Source organism: Lissotriton helveticus, chromosome 3_1 (genome assembly GCF_964261635.1).
Source record: "Lissotriton helveticus chromosome 3_1, aLisHel1.1, whole genome shotgun sequence".
Lineage (NCBI taxonomy): Eukaryota > Metazoa > Chordata > Amphibia > Caudata > Salamandridae > Lissotriton > Lissotriton helveticus.
Window position 1 is genome coordinate 222,239,815 of NC_136061.1, and position 19,654 is coordinate 222,259,468.

Consider the following 19,654-nt stretch of genomic DNA (forward strand, 5'->3'; position numbering starts at 1 on the left):
ATCGGATTTATAGAATGAGTTATTTGCAGTATTGTGTTGTATCGATTATGGTAATAATTTTATTGAGTGCTGCTGAATTCCATTGAATCCGTCTTTGGGCCTGATTTACCTAAACTGTGCTATGAATGTACATAATATGGCTTTACGAGGAAAGTTGTATCTTCCACTCTATGTCTGCTTGCAGGATAGGAAGGTCACTGCCAAGAACAAAATTAATTTTAAGTTGTAAAACTCTTCCAAACAGGTCTGCACTACAAATCATGTAGTCCAGTTCCCTTGTCTTGTATTTGATGCAGGAATATCTCCTTCTACATTACCATTTAGTATTATTCCACTTAATAATGAGAGTGAAGCTACTAGAATTTTCCCTCTTTTATCCGCTTTATTTTTTTTAGGAAATAGTGGAATGGAGATTCCCAGAGCCTCTTCTTTGTGCCAGTTTGCCCATTTTTGAAGCACCTCATTTGAGATTTTCCCATTGAAGTCGCCCATATTGAAAAACGATGGATAACCTTGTCCTTCTATTGTTTTTTCGATATCCTCGAGGATTTCTGTAGCAAGTACATCCATTTTTGCTCCAGGGGGGATATAAACATTACAAATAGGTCGATCTTTTAGGATTTCTAGTGTGTTTATCCCAAACTTAATCTTGATACATTGAAAATTCTTTGTGTTAGTTGGAATTTTTTCTTGAGCCCACTTAAGTAAAATTGCTATCCCACCTTTGGCATGACCCCTATCAACCAGGAATATCATATACGTAGTATTTTTCTTGATCAAAATTTGATGTAGACCAGGTTTCTTGTAGGGCCACTATCGCTGGACAGTTTTTTATTATTTCAGCCATCTTATCTTGAGTTCTCCCGGCAATGTTCCAAGATGAGATAGACAAGCCTATGTTAAACAGAAGATGTATTATCCTTAAGTTGTTTGTTACTGTTCAGGGTCTCCGAAATCCAGGCCCATGAGTAATCCCTCGTTGTTATTTCCCTTTTAGGGGAATTTTTACTCCAAATTCCTCTTTCACCATTCTTTATGGAGACAAATATATTTTCTGTATAGAGGTCTGGGGGGTTGTTCATAGTTTTAGAGCTTTGATTCAGTCGCTGAATTTTAAGAGATTCTTTTGTTATTTCTATCTTTTGGACTTCTCGATTTAATACTGGAGTCAAATCATAGCCATATTTGTGGAATATCTCACTCTCCTTTAATATAATTCCAGGTATTACTGGAGACCAGAATTCTACAATCGCTGTTGTTTTTTTTTTTCCGGGAACATAACTAGTTTTACTTCATTTCTCGCTAGTGAGTGTAACGGCTGTATCTTTTGAAGCAGACTGATAATTCAGTCACGGTTAAGAGGAGCATTACCTGAAGGAAATAGATCTGTAATTTCCAGATGGGTTGGCCAAATCTCCTCTATTTGTGGGTTCTTTTTCTCTATGGTAAAAGTTCTTTTTGGGCTATCTCTTAATGCCGGGGTCATAGGACTGTGATCTACTAATGAGAAACTTGTTGCTTTTGGATTAAGTTTGTAAAGTTGGTTAGAGTTGCCTCTTTTTGTTTTGACTGGCGAATTCTGCTCTTTTACAGTCGGCTTACGAGGTATTTCTTCCATTTCCTCTTTATCTAGTGATCGGATTGGTGTATAGGAAATATTCTGGAACCTTGTTTTACGGGCTTTCTTTTTCTCAATCCTTCTTAGTGCCTTTCTCATTTTCGATTTTGTCTTCTTTTGTTTTCTTTTGCGATTTGAAATTTCTAGGCCATATGCAGCATCATTTGGAAGCTCAATATCAGCCGTTGCTTTAGAATGTTGAATTACCGGACTGCTCAAATTCAGTTGTGGTTAAATTTTTGTTTTTGTAAAAATTGGATAATATGGTATTTCCTGCTGGTGAGTCTCTGATTTGTTTTGCTCCTTGAAAAGTTTACTTTATTTTGGAATCTAATGGTTTCCCCTGCTCTAAGGGGGTAAACCATTAGCTTCCAAAATAAAGCCGGAAAAATCTTGAAAAAAGAATATGAATTGAAAATTGCAGCCTTAGCTAAAGCTGAGGAACAACATACTGCCAAAATTATACAAAAACAAGAAGCCAGGCACTTGATGATGCAGGTAGCAGTGCTGAAATCCGAACTAAACACTAAACTTAGTCAGAAAGCTGCCCAAACATATCAAGCACACAGGAAACAAGTTTAGGAAAGTGGGGAGAAAGTGGGTAGACAGCTGGCACTCTGTACACGTCAGAAAAATGTTAGGAATAACATCTCCTCTATAGTAGATAATGGGCAGACTTTTTCCCACGCGACTGATATCAACTACCAATTTCAAAGGTATTATCAGAACCTCTATTCGGAGGAAGCTCCAGCTACCGAAAAGGATATAGTAGATCATTTGGATAATTTTCTTACTAATTCTGAGGCTATGAAGGTACTAGATGATGTCACCAAGGAAGAACTTGAAAAAGAAATCACACCAGTAGAGGTGGGTGCTGCTTTATCATTATTGTCATCTGGTAAAGCAGCAGGCCCTGACAAATTACCGATTGATTTGTTTAAGATTCTTAGCCACCAACTATGTCCTATCCTATATGATTTGTTTCTTGGGATTCAATGTAATGGTGTCCCGCCAGCCTCTTGGGATGAGGCTAACATAATCGTTTTTCCAAAGAAGGGAAAATCCCCCGAACAGCTAACCTCTTATCGTCCTATATCCCTGATTAATTTGGACTCCAAATTGTATGCGAAGGTATTGGCGCTCAGACTCAGTGGGGTCGTTGAACATCTTGTCTCCCCGTGGCAACATGGTTTTATTCCTGGTAAAGGAACTACAGAACACACCCGTCGGGTAATCGCCTTATTTGATGCCATGGTTGCCACGGGGGGACAAATGTCGATGATCCTACTCAACGCTGAGAAAGCCTTTGACCGCGTCTCATGGGACTTTCTTTGGGAAGTTTTGAAACATAATAATTTCGGCCCTAAATTCATTAAATCTATTAAATCAATGTATCTCCGCCCCAAAGCAAAAATTCTAGCAGTAGGGTCAATATCTGGACATATCAACATTGCCAGGGGCACCAGGCAAGGGTGTCCGCGCTCACCCCTGCTTTTTGCTTTATATATTAACCCTCTTATTTTGAAATTATTAGAAAGTAACATTATTAAGCCCATTATTAGTTGCTACTTTGAAACCAAAGTATTGGCCTACGCCGATGACATCGCGGTTACTACATCTGACCCGATCGAGGCTATTTGTGAAATAGAGAGAGTGACTACGGAATTCGGGCGCTGCGCGGGATATTCTCTCAATAAAGGAAAAACGGTTATTCTGTGTACTGATAATATCATCTGTCCAGATCAACGAAGAGCTGAAAAGGCCACGTATTTGGGAGTTGTTCTTTGTGCAAATACTAAGTTATTAGCAAAAGTTAATTTTGATCCATTAGTGGTCAAGATCAAAAACGATTTTGAAAGAGTTAATAGCCTCCATCTCTCCATTATAGGAAGAGCCAATTATTTAAAAATGAACACGCTACCCAGATGCCTCTATTTATTTCGGGCAATTCCACTAGCCATTGATCAGAAAACGTTAGTGTTGATTAATTCACTTATATCAAAATTTATGTGGCAAAATGGGAAGATTCGGAGATCACTTACATTATTATCACTCCCTTTTGATAGAGGCGGTCTTACAATACCTAACATAACTCTCTATCACTGGGCGTCATTTCTAAAATAGCTTACTCCCATGATTAGTGGTTCTAGTCTAGAGAGCCCAGAAGGCTTTGGAGAAATACCCTCAATATATGAGCTCCTTTTAGTTCAAGAGGCTAAGGGCTTACTCTTACGGAAGACCGAGGCAAGGAATTATAAGGATTTTAAGGGAGAAATTATAGCTAGTGCATGGAGAATTTGGAATAAAGTGGCCAAATATATGCATATTGGGAAGATTAACCGATATACGCCGCTCTGGCGTTCTAATGCCATTCAAGGCCAGGATCTCGTTCCTGTCGTAAGGAAATGGGATAATTTGGGAATCAGAACAATTGGTGAGTTTTTATTAAATGACTTTGATACTACCTTTTTTGATTTGAAAGTAAAATATAATTTACCAAATGGAGATTTTTTTAAATTTGCGCAAATATTTGCTAAATTAAAGGCCAAAGAGTCCCTAATCTGTCTTTCTAAAATTGAAATTATGGACGCTATACCTAGAATAAACACCAGGATAGGAACCTTGTATAATATTCTCTTGAGTAAGAAACATGATGATCTTGATAAAATTGAAAATAAATGGGTAACAAAATTAAACAATCCTAATGTAGACATTGATAGAGTGTTAGAGATGAGCCAGAAGTTACTTATGGCTAGCAATCTTAAAGCGCAACTTTATAAAACTTTATTTTATCTTTATTTTACACCTGCTAAATTGTTTTCGTGGGGTAAACGTGAGAACGATTTATGTCCTAGATGTACCCAAGGGCCGGCAACCCTTATTCATATGTTTTATAATTGTCCTGATTTGATGCTGATCAAATACATGATATTATCCTTTTGGGAAGAGGTATTTAGCCATAAAATACCAGAATCAGAAACTTTGTTTTTACTAGGTCATGATTATTCCTTAAAGTTAACTAAATCCGAAGAAAGATTATTCTTTATAGGCACAGCAGTACTAAGGCTAATTTTGTCCGCTCGCTGGAAAGAAGCTGACCCGCCAAGTTTTCAGATGTGGCTGGCGCGTTTCCTAGCGGTTTATAGATACGAAATTGCTATTTTTGAAACAAGAGGAGTCAAATCTAGGGCGCGGGGAAGCACTCTGGCGCCCAATTACTAACTGGAAAGCTGGCATTATCCCCAGTGGTATTGGTTGATTCAAATATTTTTGTATTCATTTTTTTATGTCCTGACTGTTTATTGTTGTGCCTAAGCCTGATTCTGTCTAAATCAATGCTTCTTCTTTTGCTTATTTAATTGCCCGACCTGTATCACCTGTTGTATAGTTTATTTATGTTATGTTACTCCCATCTATATTTTTTGTGAAATGACTCTTGCTTGCGTGGAGAAGTGTGGCTCAATGGTTAGAGCGGCAGACCCTGATGCAGAGGTCTGGCCCGGGACAAGGGTTCAATTCCCCGCCTCGGCGGGTCTTGAGCTCAAAAAAAAAAAAATTCCACGGACCTGATAATTCTCGCCTCGGTGCCTATTCCAATCATGGGTCCCACTCTGCAACTCTGGGCAATAGCTTGCTTAATCTCCACAACGGCCCCCACAACGCTAAGGATGCCTGGCCTCCACCTTGGGAGTGCCCAGGAGTGGACACCTCACAGGGAAAGCCAGGATGGGTTCCACAGCGGTATTCGTACAGGCGCCTTGAGACCCTTGCGGGTGAGTAGTGCGCTATACAAGTATCAATTTACATTTACATTGCTTTTCCTGGTAAAAAAAAAAAAAAAGTTTTCTGAGTGAATATATCTGGTTGTGATCCTGTTTGTTCATAAACTCCTTATGCAGTTTCCTTCCCGTTTGAGTTGCAGTTTCAATGGAGAAAGAGCTTTTATAATATCAGCTTTTGGCTTGGAGGGATTTTCCACTTTGCCTTTACCACAATCTCCTGCTATTGATGTTGATTTTAATAGCTCTTTCTTCCTGTTTTTTCTACTAGATATTTTAGCATTCCTAGTTGGGTATCAAGCATTTGATTGGAATTTTCCAATATATTCCCTAATTGAATAAGCACTGATTCCAGGATGCTTTGCAAAGTGAACAGAGATTTGGATACTGGGGTATAGTTATTAGAGAGACCTGTGGTTTTAAAAAGAGAAAGATCTGGTGATTTTTCGAGGGATCCCTCTTGATTAGATGTTTTTTGTGGAGTGCTATTCTGAATGTTCTCTGGCTCCTTTTGGGATCCCATGTGCGATATTAGATCTTTGATATTAATATCTGGACAAGTGATGTCATACTCTTGAGACTGCTGTATTTGGAATGCTCCCGGTATTATTGATTCCGATACAGTGAGGTTAGGGATTGACTCCTCCATATCTAAGCACAACATCTTCTTCTAAATAATTGCCACCAAACTGCTGAGGCAGATGTAATAGGATGCCACGCTTCTGAAGCTCCTGGTGTAGTAGGGTGCTGGAAAAAACAACAAGCCAGCAAGGGAGCTGTGACGGGGCGGGCTGGACAGGCGAGTCATCGGAAGGTCTGCAGGACTGGTGGTCTCCCGTCCCCTTCTCACCCACCTCTGTGCCCTCTATACAGCAGCCTCCATCACTCGTGGACGAGTGGAGTCAGCAGTTCCCTTGCGGTCACGAAGAAGAAGCGGCAAAACAGTACGGCACCTTTAAGCAGGCCCCGCCCCCTCCCTGGGACGTCATCGTGCAGGACGACTCAAAGGAAGACGGAACCTGGAAGACGGCGGACGGCGTTTCCCTGGAGGTGGAAGGTGAGAGGACGGAGAGAGGAGCGAGACCGGAGGAAGAAGGCGTGATCGGGAGTGAAGTCGGGAAGAGCGTCCGCGACAAGCCAAGAGGCCAACGTATCCACGAGCCGCCCTGCCACGTTTCCACGGGAGGAGCGTGGCTTGAGCAGGTACGGGAAAGTAGCGGGCTGGGTGGGGAGAAGGCAACCCCCACTGTAATTTCCCGTATCCCGATATCTAGTGCTAGTGAGCATATCTTTATACGCTGCAATTTCCCGCTGCATGTACTAGTGTGAATATCGCTGCACGAGCACCAGACCGCATTTGTCCTCACTAGTTTCCCGGAGCACTTGAACACTTGGTTTCCCTCACCTCTGGCCCCTGAGGTGTGCATTAGAGGACGGTTGTCCTAATTCTTGGTTTCATTTCTCTCTTTGGGGCACCAAACACCGGAGGTCCTAGGACGCTAACCCCGAGAAGAAGAAGGACGTCCCAGGAAGCCTTTCAGGGCCAGGAGCCCCATCCGCACCCCACGACGGACCCTGCAAAGTTTGCTCGTGAAAGACTGACCAGCAGGCAGCAAAGACAGAAACGTGTACTCATCAAAATAAAACCTTCTCTTAAGCATCCCTCTGTAGCATCTGCGTCAGTTCCTATAGCCCAGCCTGCCCCGCAACAGGAGCATAACCAGAACAAGCATCTTCCTAAGAGCATTCACTGGATGGATAATCTTTCTAGTGAATTATGATTAGTTGGAGTACAGACAGAAGCCAATAATAAGGTTCTGGAACATATGATTTCAACTGGGAAGAATAAATACCAAAGCTAGAATATCGTGGCATACAAATATTAAGCACAAAATACATAATCCAAAATATCGAAAGCTAAGTGCATATAGAGGAAGTATTGATTTTCTATACCTAACTCCACACATATTTACTGTGACAATATATGCATCTACTAGGTACGTAGATGTGAAGTTAGGAATAGTAAAGCTATACTTCCTCAATATGCACTTAGCTTTCGATATTTTGTCCATGATATTCTTGTATCTTGATATTCTTAGCCTCGATATTCAGTAGTGCAACTGAATGAAAGACAAGGAAGTTATCAATGTTAAGTACCCCCAAAGGATTTGTTTATAAAAATATTTGATACTTTAAAAAGATTCAATATGCCAAGTTATGACATCAATAAAATACTTCATAATTATTTAGAAGAATCAATTTGCGAAAAAGCATTATTATTCAAGAAAAACGAATTCAATGGCAGGTGTTAATATTCAATATTTTATATTTCAAAAAGTATGTTTTAATATAAAAAATGTATACAAAGGGGTTCACATAGGATCAGTCTAAGAAAAACACACATTAATCATGGTTACACATTCACTTTCCTTATTTTACGAAACCACAAGACAGTGTGTTTAAACGTCCAAACCCTATACACATTTTGAAACTTGACTCAAAAGAATTCAGTTGCAAATAACACATATGTCAATACATTCAAAGGAAATTGGACACTACGTCGACGTTTCGGTCTCTGTAGCAACAAGTCAGTCTACGATTTTTGGCAGTCAAAATTAAATTGTGTCTCAATTTTTACTGCCAGCCATCGTAGGATATTTATCTAAATAATGGAAATCACTCATGGACTTGTCGAATGCTAAAAGAAATGTGTGCCCATTAAATTACTAATACAAATTTGTCCATGTGGGGTTAACTCAATATTTACCTCAGACTTCACGATTTGTCGTTATTCCATACTGGTCTTCGATATGAGAGCCCTTTCATTACAATTCTACTGGTTATTTTTAGAAAAATTAAGAGGGATCTTTTTACATCCTCTTGAAATATTAGCAGTCCTGAAGATGGTCTCGCTGACTTGTTGCTACAGATACTGAAACGCTGACGTAGTGACCAATTTCTTTTAAATTTATTGACATATGTGTTATTTACAACCGAATTCGTTTGGAACCCAGAGAGTGGGGTCACATGACCCCTCTACTACTATAAATGTTTGACCCTGGAAGATGGAGTCCCTGGGGCCTCTAAATGCTCAGGGGGGGCACAGGCGTCCCTCCCTAGAAATTGTGTTTGGCCCTGAGGAGTTGTTGTCCCCAGGGACCACTTGGGCTCGGGATGGGAGGCTACATACCCCCTCCCCTTATGTAAATATGTTTGGCCCTGGGGGATGGGATCCCTGGGAGCCTCATAAGGCTCGTGTAGGGGGGCCACATCACCCCTACCCTAGTAATTAGACTTTGGATCCTTGGATGGGGTCCATGAGTCCCAGGCAGGCTCGAGAAGGGGTGCCAAGCACCCTCTCCCCTTAAAGAAGTGTTTCAGGCCCGGGAGATAGAGTCACCGGGGCTTTTTAAGGCTCAGGGAGGATAGGCCATGCATCCACTCCCCTGTAATTTTTTTATGGACCAGGGGTGGGTTCTTGGGCCCATTTGGGCTCAGGGAGGGGCACCATGTGCCCCCTCCTCTAATATAAATATGTTTGGCCCCGTTAAGTTGGCACTGAAATTTTCACCTAGCTATTACGTCACTTTACTTTTTCTTTTTTTTCACTGAAAGTATATGCATATATTACCCAGTGGAGGTCGCCAGTGGTAGTTTGGTCAGCGTTTCCATATGAAATGCTTTTTTTGTTTTTATAAAAACTATGGCGCAGTTTGAAAAATATTCATGTAATTTTCCAAAAAGATTATCTTTTTTTTGTTGTTTCTTCATGGAAAGTTTTGGAATGATCCGGCAAGCGAAGGCTGAGAAAAAGGCATGGTCCCAAAACACAAAATACCCATTTACCATAGACTTTTTAAAGAATCACTACCGCAAAAACTACTGAACCGAATAACACAATTTTTGACGGGATGCTAGTGCTTGGTCTAGAAATCGCACTTTCTGTAATCTGGTGTAAATCTGCTCAGTAGTTTTTTAAATATTAAGGTGCGAATATATATGTATACCTGGGCGGTTGGGTTTGAGGGACTCTTAAATGAGTCCCTCAAACACAATTTAAAAAATAGAATATTCTGATTGGTCCAGGGGCTTTTTTTTCCCTTGGGCCTACCAACTCCCACAGGAGCGAGCGCTGCAACTGATTGCCTGCAACAAGAGGCGAAATGTTGCAGACAGCAATTACAGGACTCAGGGACTTAGTGCTGTAAGGCACAGCGATTTTGCCCACATATTACATCACTCATGTAACTCAAGAAACCTGTTGGTGAATATGCGCTCTATAAGTTCTGATTAACATAACATACCATAACATAACTCATGACCTGTTACATAACATCATTGATAAAAGTACTGCAACATTTAAAATTACATCATTGATGACAAGACTCTGCATGGTGAGGGCGTGAGTTCTAATTACTTTAGGGCAAGAGTGATAGTCACCAGAGAGAACTATAACTGATAAATGTCAGTTTAAAACGTTACATTGTCACTGAAATTTTCACCTTAATATAACTTATCCTGGGGGGAAACGTATTATATTGAACAATGTGTGTAATTAAGATTTTCAATATATCTGTGGTTGATCGTTAATGTGAACTAGGCTTCCCGTGCAGTGTACATAGCACTTCTACACCTAAGAGAGTTGTATCTGTGATGGCACAAATGATCCTACAAATCAGTTTGATCTGTTTTATACTTAATTTCAGGTCTCTAATTCCATACTAGTTATGAGATAATGGTGTATCTAGTGAATGATAATATGAACGTTTTATTTACTTATCACAGAAATTGACCAAAATGCATCCCCTTACAAAATAAATACCCATTGAACGATACCTCAAAAACCAACTATTACTAGGTGTAAATGTATGCGCTCAGCTGACAATGCCACACAGTAACATCATTCAGAGGGGGTAACCACTGCACTAAACCAGCTACACTGGATTAACCCCCTGAGCCTTACACTGCTAAAAGAGTCACAAAGCCATGGATTTAGAGAGTGCGCCATCATCTTCATTATAAGAAGATGTCTGAGTTTAATACAATAAAAGAGTACAACAATCCATCCTTTTCAAATTAATAAGTTACATTTTTCATAATGTAGGAGAAAATAATCACAAGAGCGCAATACACAGTCAAAAGGAGCTGCATGCATGTTTGTCAGATATTGTTTTTCAAAATTCAGTATCACCAATACTGACCTACTTCTCACCTACCTCTGTAAGGAGAAAGATAGCCTTTTAATTCTATAAAGTTCAACACTTATGGAGGTTTAGATTCGCTCTATATCAGACTGTACATTCACAACCACATTCAAATAAATTGGTAGATAAATGTACATTTACAACCAAAAATACTCTATTTGCGTCTGCCAGAAATTAACAGGGGGATTCCGGCTGGACATAAATTAATTTACTGCAATTAATTTCTCCGTCGCAAGAAACCCTCAATCATAAAATCCACTCAGTGAGTAGGAAGTGGCCAATACCAAAGTCTGTTTTTTTGTTAGAGAATGCTCACAAGCATATGTAGTTGTTGGCATTCTCAAACTTCGATATGACCACTTACCACCCAAGGGATTCAAGAATGGGCTGGGGAAAGGGCCACCCCAAGGTTTGCTGGGGGTGGAGGGTTAGAGCTTTCACTAGGGGGAAACGATTTGCATGTGAAGATAAATATTGTGCATTTGCACAGGAGACTCTCTTCAGCTTGGCAAGAATTCTATGCTATGTGGAATTGCGCTAAAAAATAGGTCTCTGAGGGGCTTGTTACAACAAATTCCCAACAGTAGGGCTAAAGTTCCACATTCCGCACATCTTTCCAAGCCTCCTACTCTGAAAGTTGGTCAGTAGCAAAGTAGTAAACCTGCACTCATATCTTGGCATACTTTTACTACTACTACTAGATGTACCACTTTCTTTGTGAATAGGGCCCACTCAGTATTCTGTGATTTTGTAAACAACTTCTTTAATTTTAGTCACAGTGGTCAAGACCCAAGTCAGGTGAATAGGTAACAACAACTTCCACTTTCAGTGTCACAATGGTATCTTACATTAAGTACCCGTGAGAGTTTACACTATCCAGAATTATAGAGTGACATTCTTACCTGGAACTGGTAATGAGTTTGGGTCAAAGGCGTTGGCTGTAAGTGTAAAAGTAAATATTTAGTTTTGCATATTTTCAAAGATTGTTGTGACATAAAAAATATATTGTTGGTTGTGAATTAACCATACATGCTGATCCCTTATCAAACACTATGCAATAAAAGCAAAGTCCCCACCAAAACTGAAGAAGAAACTCATAATCTTCCATTAATTTCTTTTTACACATTTTTTATAACTAACATGAATTGAATGCAGGTAATAAAGTCCACTATACATCGTGAGGTTGTGACACTGCAAATTCTACCTAGAGTGTCCGCCAGCCTACAGCAGTGTTACAAAGCATGGGCGACCTATATCAGGTCATCTATGTAGCATCCATGAAAACTAGCTCTCATGTCATTCAGTACATTTTTTTATCATTGTATGAGAACATATTTAATGTGCGCTACTGAGATAGCAATACACTTACACACAGACACATACTTGAAATTATGATATAAATGTTATATTTTTCTTTTCTAAAATATATTCTTTTAATCAAAAGTTGACACTGAACACATGAATAATGTTGTTCTGTTACATATTTCAGTCCTTGCTTAATAATTTATTGTTGAAATACCGTCACAAAAATACTCAAGCACGCCCAAAAGCCTCACCTATGCATTGTTTAACTATATGAAAGTGTAGGATACGTTAGCCACTGTATTTTCAGGGCTGGTAGTGCAGGAAACAACTGAACAGTGGAAAGTTGAGAGAGCGGCCAAGGAGAGTTACGCTGGAATGAACGCCGCTCCAGTGGCGGTAAGAAAGAAATCTCTTAAAACAGTGTTTCCCAAACCATGGATCGAACCCACTGGAGGATTGGGAGCTGATTTTGGTGGGTCACAAAAGTCCTGGTCTATGTGGAAGTAATGTTTAAAGTAATTAGGCCTGTTTTTACACCAGTGCAAAAGTGCTGAACAATGTCCCTAAGTCCAATTTGATACCAAACAATGCAAGTATTCTCAAACAAGACTCCGGAGGAACCTTTTAGTATTTGTTGCTGCTGTGTTTTTTAATTTCCCAAAGCCACTTCAACAGAGAATGTGCTCACTATATGTGATCCTACACAACCATCCCACTTCTGTATCTTTCACACCTAAATTGAGAAATTAGGTAGGGGCCAGAGCTGGCAACTTTGGATGTAGGGAACCAGGTACAATTCCTGGCATTGGCTCAATATCCTTTGATTCTGGGCAAATCACTTAATCTCCTGTGTTTATAATAAAATTAATCTGATTTGTGTAATGTAATCTTGTGCTCATGTAAAGATCTCAAATGCATATGGAGTGAAAAATGCCCCACTGGGCTTTGTTTTAACACAAAAATGGATATGAGACCTTTCCCAATACTCGGCTCTTGAAGGGGTTTCTCAAATTTGCTCAAATCACAGCTATCAGCACCACGATTTTTCTGAAGCCATATGATTTTAGCATACAGGTGCCACAGGCTAGCACCTTACTCTGAAGAGTGTTCCAGCTCAATACTCCAGAGCAGATCACCATCTGCCATTTTTATTGGTTGATCAATATCTTGATCACACTCCGATATCAAAGGGGGAGGTCAATATTGTGATGTTTACAAACAATTGCTGTTGCTACTTTAAAAAAGTGGCCCGCCTCATGTCCATTAAAGCTAGCTGGATTGCTAAAGTTTACAGTTCTAAAAATTGGGTTGTATTTCTAAAACGTTTCTAAAGCACTGCCCTAAAAAGTTAGTTTCACACAGAATAAATAGAGAAATCAGAAGTTGGGCAGCATCACCAGGAGGAAACAGGAGCCAGACTCCTATGGTTATTCACTATCATTTAAGAAGGAAGGTACAGCCTCAGATGAATGAAAACCTGAACATATCTATAAGTCACCTGCACTGCAATTTCAGACGTATTTCTCAAGTTACCGGCTGCCTTGATTAATATGGACTAATACATACAACTGGAAGAAGCTCTAGATAGCAGTCAATATTCTCGGAAGATGAATGCTGAACACTACTGGCGTAGTGTACTAACATTTCAAGTCTTTATTATCAAACCTTTTAATGTAAAAAACTTCATTGTTAATAAAGATAAGAGTTGAATGGCCTCAACAGGCAACAAACTGTGGAGGGGACTCGCTATCCCAAAGGGTGTTGTTCAGCCCAGGCGGAGGAGGGGCTCTAACTTGCTTTTCCCGGCGCAGCCATCCTGTGGATAAAGTAACTTAGTGCCTCCCACAGTGCAGGTTTACCCAGGCAATGAACCTTGGAGGGGACTCGCATTCCCAAAATGTTTTGTTCAGTCCTGGTGAGCAGAGGCATTCACCTGCTTTTCCTGGTCCCGCCATCACATGCATAAAGCACGAAGGTGCCTCCCGCAATGCAGGATCCGCCTGGGTGCATGACCGGGTGAAGACCAGGCCACGAGCGGGGCCGTCCTGGTCCGGATGAGACTGGGTTGGGCCCCGGCTCTGGGCTTTTTACTTTTTATCTCTACTCTTGTCAATAGTCGGTTTCACCCATCAAGGTTGGTGTTTACAATTTCCTACACTCAGTTTACCCCTCTGTGGGAAGTAGACATTGTAAAATGAGTTATATCTGCCTGCACCCGGTTGACTATCTTGGCCAATGGGGAAGAAGAGTCTTGCTGGGAACCAAAGAGGGGATAAGGGGTTACGTTCTACCCCCTCTATTCTCCCCTATCTTAATTTCTCCTTAACTGAGTCTGGTGGAAGATTGCATTAAGTCAGTGCAGAAGTTGATCACCAACCCATCTTCACTGCCCAAGGTACAACCAGGGTGTCTGTCACAGGACTTGATCCCAACGTTATCACCCAAAAGGATGTATTACTATCTAATCCAAAAGTGCTTAGATGGAATTGGGGCAAATCTAAAACCCCCTGTGTAGCGCATAATGATATGAGTGTCATTACCACCGGCCCTTCTAGCCCAGCTATATCAAATTTTAATAAACCACCACTCTCTAAAAGGAAGTCAGGTGAAGGGAATACAACTAGGCCCCCTCAGATAGATCGGGTATCTCTGGATCTTTCCCACACAGGAATATTTTGGCCCTATACAGCTAGCAGCAAATGCCCTTATCACTATGGATAATATCTGTGCAGCGTTTCAAACAAGTTGTCAACCTTTTGTTGCAAGTGTGGAGGACATGTTGAAATCATAAAATTTGCTCTCTGACCGAGGCACTCAATAGTCTCTTACCAGGTGATAAAGGGGACATAGCGTAGCCATTTTACAAACCCTTGGTAAGGTCAACAATGCCCCCCAAACCCCTCCAGGCTAAACAATTTCTTCCGTTGAGCGGTCTAATGCTCTACTAGCACATGTGTAGGAGCCTAGTTGTCCCCCCTTCCAGAAACCCTCATATTCATACCCATACTAATTCTCAGCAAGCCTTTTACTCAGCTTCAAGGAGCCAATCTGCCCATCTACATTTGCCACCTGAAAGCACCCCCATGTGGTTGGAGGTGATTTCGCCTTAAGACGAAGACATTCAAAAGAAAAGACGAAACCTTATAAATAAAGCTACGTACTGGTGCAAGAAAAAAGCGGAATGCCTTGTTGACTTAGTTGACTTTGTAGACAACAAGATCCTTACAGCCCGCAGGGTGAGATGGGTGGGCCCTTCACCCAAAACTACGAAGGGGGACTGCGTGGTCAGAATCAGCGTCATTGGCCCCAGTTATTACCACTAATCATTTCTAATCATTATCAAGCCATTTAGAAATTGACTGACGGTACAGGCTGATAAGGTAATAGAGTCACGTCAGAAATTGAGAAACGAGGACTGGTTATCTTTTATTCAAGATTCTGATATAATATGCTGTCAAGTGACTTGGGTTACTGATTCTATCCGTGTTGAGGGTTTTAAATCCTATTGTTCCCCTGCTACCCCATCAGCAGCTGGAAGGGGGAAAGAGGGCTTGGTTGTTCTTGTTTCTATTCTCATCAGTAATCTGAGAGTCAAGGTTTTGGTTTCCCGACCTTGTTATCAGATTTTGCAGTTGTCAAACTCAGTCAATGTAATATTAATACATTTTTTAATTCATAAGCACAGGTGCACCACATGTAAGAATTGTGAAATCTAAGTCACAAGCTTATTACAAAGACACTGGGAGTAATGTCCAATTGTTTATAAAAATCCACTTTATTGTTCCATTTGTAAGTAAGAACAGCCGACGCGTTTCGTCCCAAATGGGACTTCTTCAGGGCGGGATTAGTAATGTCCTAGTGAATAGTTCGGCCGGTAATCTCGTGACGGGTAAATGTTGAGGTAGCTGCTGATTGTTGCACTGTACGTGTAAATATTCCAATATGTGTAGTGAGATATCTCTCTTCACTTCTTCTTCAAAGGAGAAAAGATCCCTGGTCAGGGTGGATGGAGAGAAGGCTGTGATATATACCTTATAAGTCCCAACAATCGAGACGCTTATGTCACACAGAAAGTGCACCTTCAGTTTGAAGTGCCACTTAAAACCTGTTCTCCAAAATTCTATATCTGATCGACGTTTTGAGATGTAAATGAAACCCTTCCTCTGTCCGCGGCCGACTCGCGGGAGCACGATGAAAAAATGCTGCTCAGTCAGTCTCCTTTGATGCCTGGTAGCATTCCTCCAGTCCGTATAGCATCTGGTGGTGACAGAGGAAGAGGAAGGGTTTCATTTACATCTCAAAATGTCGATCAGATATAGAAATTTGGAGAACAGGTTTTAAGTGGCACTTCAAACTGAAGGTGCACTTTCTGTGTGACATAAGCGTCTCGATTGTTGGGACTTATAAGGTATATATCACAGCCTTCTCTCCATCCACCCTGACCAGGGATCTTTTCTCCTTTGAAGAAGAAGTGAAGAGAGATATCTCACTACACATATTGGAATATTTACACGTACAGTGCAACAAGCAGCAGCTACCTCAACATTTACCCGTCACGAGATTAACGGCCGAACTATCCACTAGGACATTACTAATCACGCCCTGAAGAAGTCCCATTTGGGACGAAACGCGTCGGCTGTTCTTACTTACAAATGGAACAATAAAGTGGATTTTTCTAAACAATTGGAAATTACTCCCAGTGTCTTTGTAATAAGCTTGTGTCTTAGATTTCACAATTCTTACATGTGGTGCACCTGTGCTTATGAATTAAATTACGTCAAGTTCTAGTTAGAACTATCACTGTGATGGTGGGTGTGTTTCGGTGTGCACACAAGCCCCAGCCTAGAACATAAGGGGAAATTACTTTTGGGGTTATTTTGGTTAGGTGCTTTTGTAAAGAAGGTTCCACCGTCTGCCTTGCTCTAGCTAATATTAATACATGTTTATATCTTTTAAGGTGCAACCAGTACTTATTATAGAAGAGTTGGATATAATTGTAGCGAATTAATGTATAGCGAAAGGAACCATGTATCACTTATGTGGGATGGTGCTTTCAATGTGTTAAATACATCCATTGTGGTAACCATATCTGTGGTTTTACGGATGGACAACTTGAAAAGGGCAGCCACATTATCAGCGGCGGCTCCTCCGCAAAAGGCGGAGGAGTGTCGCTCAAAAAAAATGAGAATAACACCATGCTATTATAATTTTATTTTTCCATACTGGCTCTGTGGGTGCGGAGCGGGCTGGGCTGGGCTGCACACAAAGCAGGGGGAAGATTGGTAGGCACTTTCTCAGTGCGCATGATGATTTGGCAGCCCGTCTTTGGCCGGCCAAACAGTCAAGCATACTTAGCATGTTCTCCATCTGGCTGCAGCGTGGGTGGAGAACATGCACAGGCTCCCAGTCCCTGTCTAAGCGCCGAACCACGGCACTCAGAGCAATCACGATGCTGCTGTCATGCTTGTGACAGCAGTTTTGAGATTGGCTAGGGGAATCTGGGAGCCTATGTGCTTCAAGTTTCTGCGTCAGACGGAGAAGAGGCAGCCGGCAGGTAAGTGGATCTTTCTTTTTTTAATTCTTTTTTATTTAACCCATCCCCACCCCACCTCACCACTACTGGCCCGTAGCAGCCGCTTACTGCACTTTATACAGTCAGCATATAGGGAAGCTCCGAACCAGATAGTACTTACTCAGAACTTGTATTTTGCATCTGATACATAAAGTTTAGGCCCTACTAACCTCCCTACATTCGTTGGAATAGGTAAAGGTAGTGTTATAGATTCTATCTTACTGTCGGGAGACCTGGCTAATAAATTGGTGAGTTATGAAGTGCATCCTCTACCTTTCAGTGATCATAATGCGATCATTATAAGTTTTTCCATCTCTTTACAATCTAGACCTAAGAGTGAGATCAGGCCGCCTTTACATTACTCTGTTAACAAAGGTGTCCATATGAAATGGGATCACATCACCCCTAATACCTTTTTCAAAGACGTATGAGGACATCATTTGTTGCCTCTCTCCTAACGCTGATACCATTCAAATTTGAGACAGCATTATAGCAATCTGTGGAACGATTTCGCAAATGTTAAACAGAAACAAAAAAATGAAAAGATTGTCCATCCCATTCATGGTTTAACTCGAACTGCCGAACCAGGGCCTCCAGGAGCTGGAACACAAGCAACCCAGAACCAATTCTCGCCCTAGTTATGGGCTCAGCAGCAGGGTATAGCTTGGTTCAAGTGACGCAGTATGCCCGGGACCCACGCCTGGGCATACCAATACTACTTAGGGTGACACAATTAGCATATAAAAAGTGATGGGTGGTATGTTTGTCCGCATCCCAATCCAATGCTATGTTGCACACCATGCCACCTTAGTTTTGCTGAGTTTAATTCAAGCAATCTATCCATCACTGTTTTATTTACTTATTGTGTCGCCGTAAGTGGGATGAGTATGCCCAAACGTGGATCTTGTGCACACTGTGCCACTGGAACCAAGCTGTACCCAGCTGATAAGCCCATAACTAGGGGGAAAGCAGTCCTAGGTTGCTGGTATTCCAGTTCCGGTTGAGGGAGGATGTGGCCTGGTAGTTCAGGCTGGGCCATTCCTATTGGGGTAGGGTCAAGACTGATTTACATATAGCTGGGTCCAAGCTGAGGTGACATGGTGTGCAAAATAACAATGAACTGGGATGCGATCCTGAGTGATTACCAGTGGCTGAGATTTATTCAAGCATACCATCCATCACTGTTTTGTAAACTTATTGTAACATACAGTTGGGTAAGCTTTGTGGAGACATCATGCTACCTCTGTGGTACAAGATGAATTCCCGAATTGGGAAATGGGGGGTGGGTGTGGCGGTGGTAAGCTTTCTAAGTTGAAGCTTACCAACACAATATTCTCGACACTCTTCTATAATTACTCTTTGCTCAGCAAACATACACTCTACACTCACACAACAATTGTGATCTCCCTTGGACAATGCAAATGCAATCATACAAAGTGATCAAGATTCATCCATCCTGTTCTGGACCTATCAAATAGCATCCCTGTGTCCATAAGGAAACATTCTGAGGATTCCTTCCCTGCATTCCTGAACCAGCTACACCCCTACAGTAAACCTTTCTTTATTTAGTGGTTTATTCAGATACAACCCCAGTTCATGAGTAAAATAATAAGAAAAACGGAATGGCTATAAACTTTATATTCAATTAGGTTTAATCAGTAACGACAATGTCACAATATCTAAGACTAAGAGAGTTGTTAATCAAACATCTCCTGCAACTGAATCTGAAAGGTAGAAGTTAAACCCTTAGAAATTGCAAAACAATAAAAGAAAAAATCAAAAGAATAACAGAGTGCGAGAGCCTCTCTTCCAGCTCTCACAATAAAAGCCCTAAACATTGGAAAACGCCATTATTGGGAGACACTGTCTGATTTCAGCCCCATCATCTTGGCATAGGCAAGTTCCAGATGGACACAAGGCAGTGCTCCAACTTCTGGCACATCATCTATTGGGAAAACTTCCGGTCTAAATCTAAGATAAAGTGTTTGAGTGTGAAGGGGATATGCAGCGGCTGGATAGGGCTGAGAGAGCAGTAATCCCTTTAAGCTTTGATAAAAGAAACTCCAGCTTCTGAAATGAATCCATTCACAGAACCGTAACTGAACGGATTGTAAGTGACTGGCATTTATGTGTCCTGTGAGAGCCACATCCCATGGAGATACAGATGATAACACAG

The 19,654-nt window shown here is 41.1% G+C and overlaps 1 protein-coding gene across 1 annotated transcript in view; it reads right to left on the reverse strand.

Annotated features, from left to right (window-relative positions):
• The window catches only part of SSC4D (scavenger receptor cysteine rich family member with 4 domains), a 307,544-nt gene that overhangs the window by 155,762 nt on the left and 132,128 nt on the right, over nucleotides 1-19,654 (reverse strand). Inside the window, exon 3 of the mRNA XM_078679653.1 lies at nucleotides 11,504-11,539. Within this exon, the coding sequence (XP_078535779.1) occupies nucleotides 11,504-11,539 (36 nt within the window). The remainder of the gene's footprint in view (nucleotides 1-11,503; nucleotides 11,540-19,654) is intronic.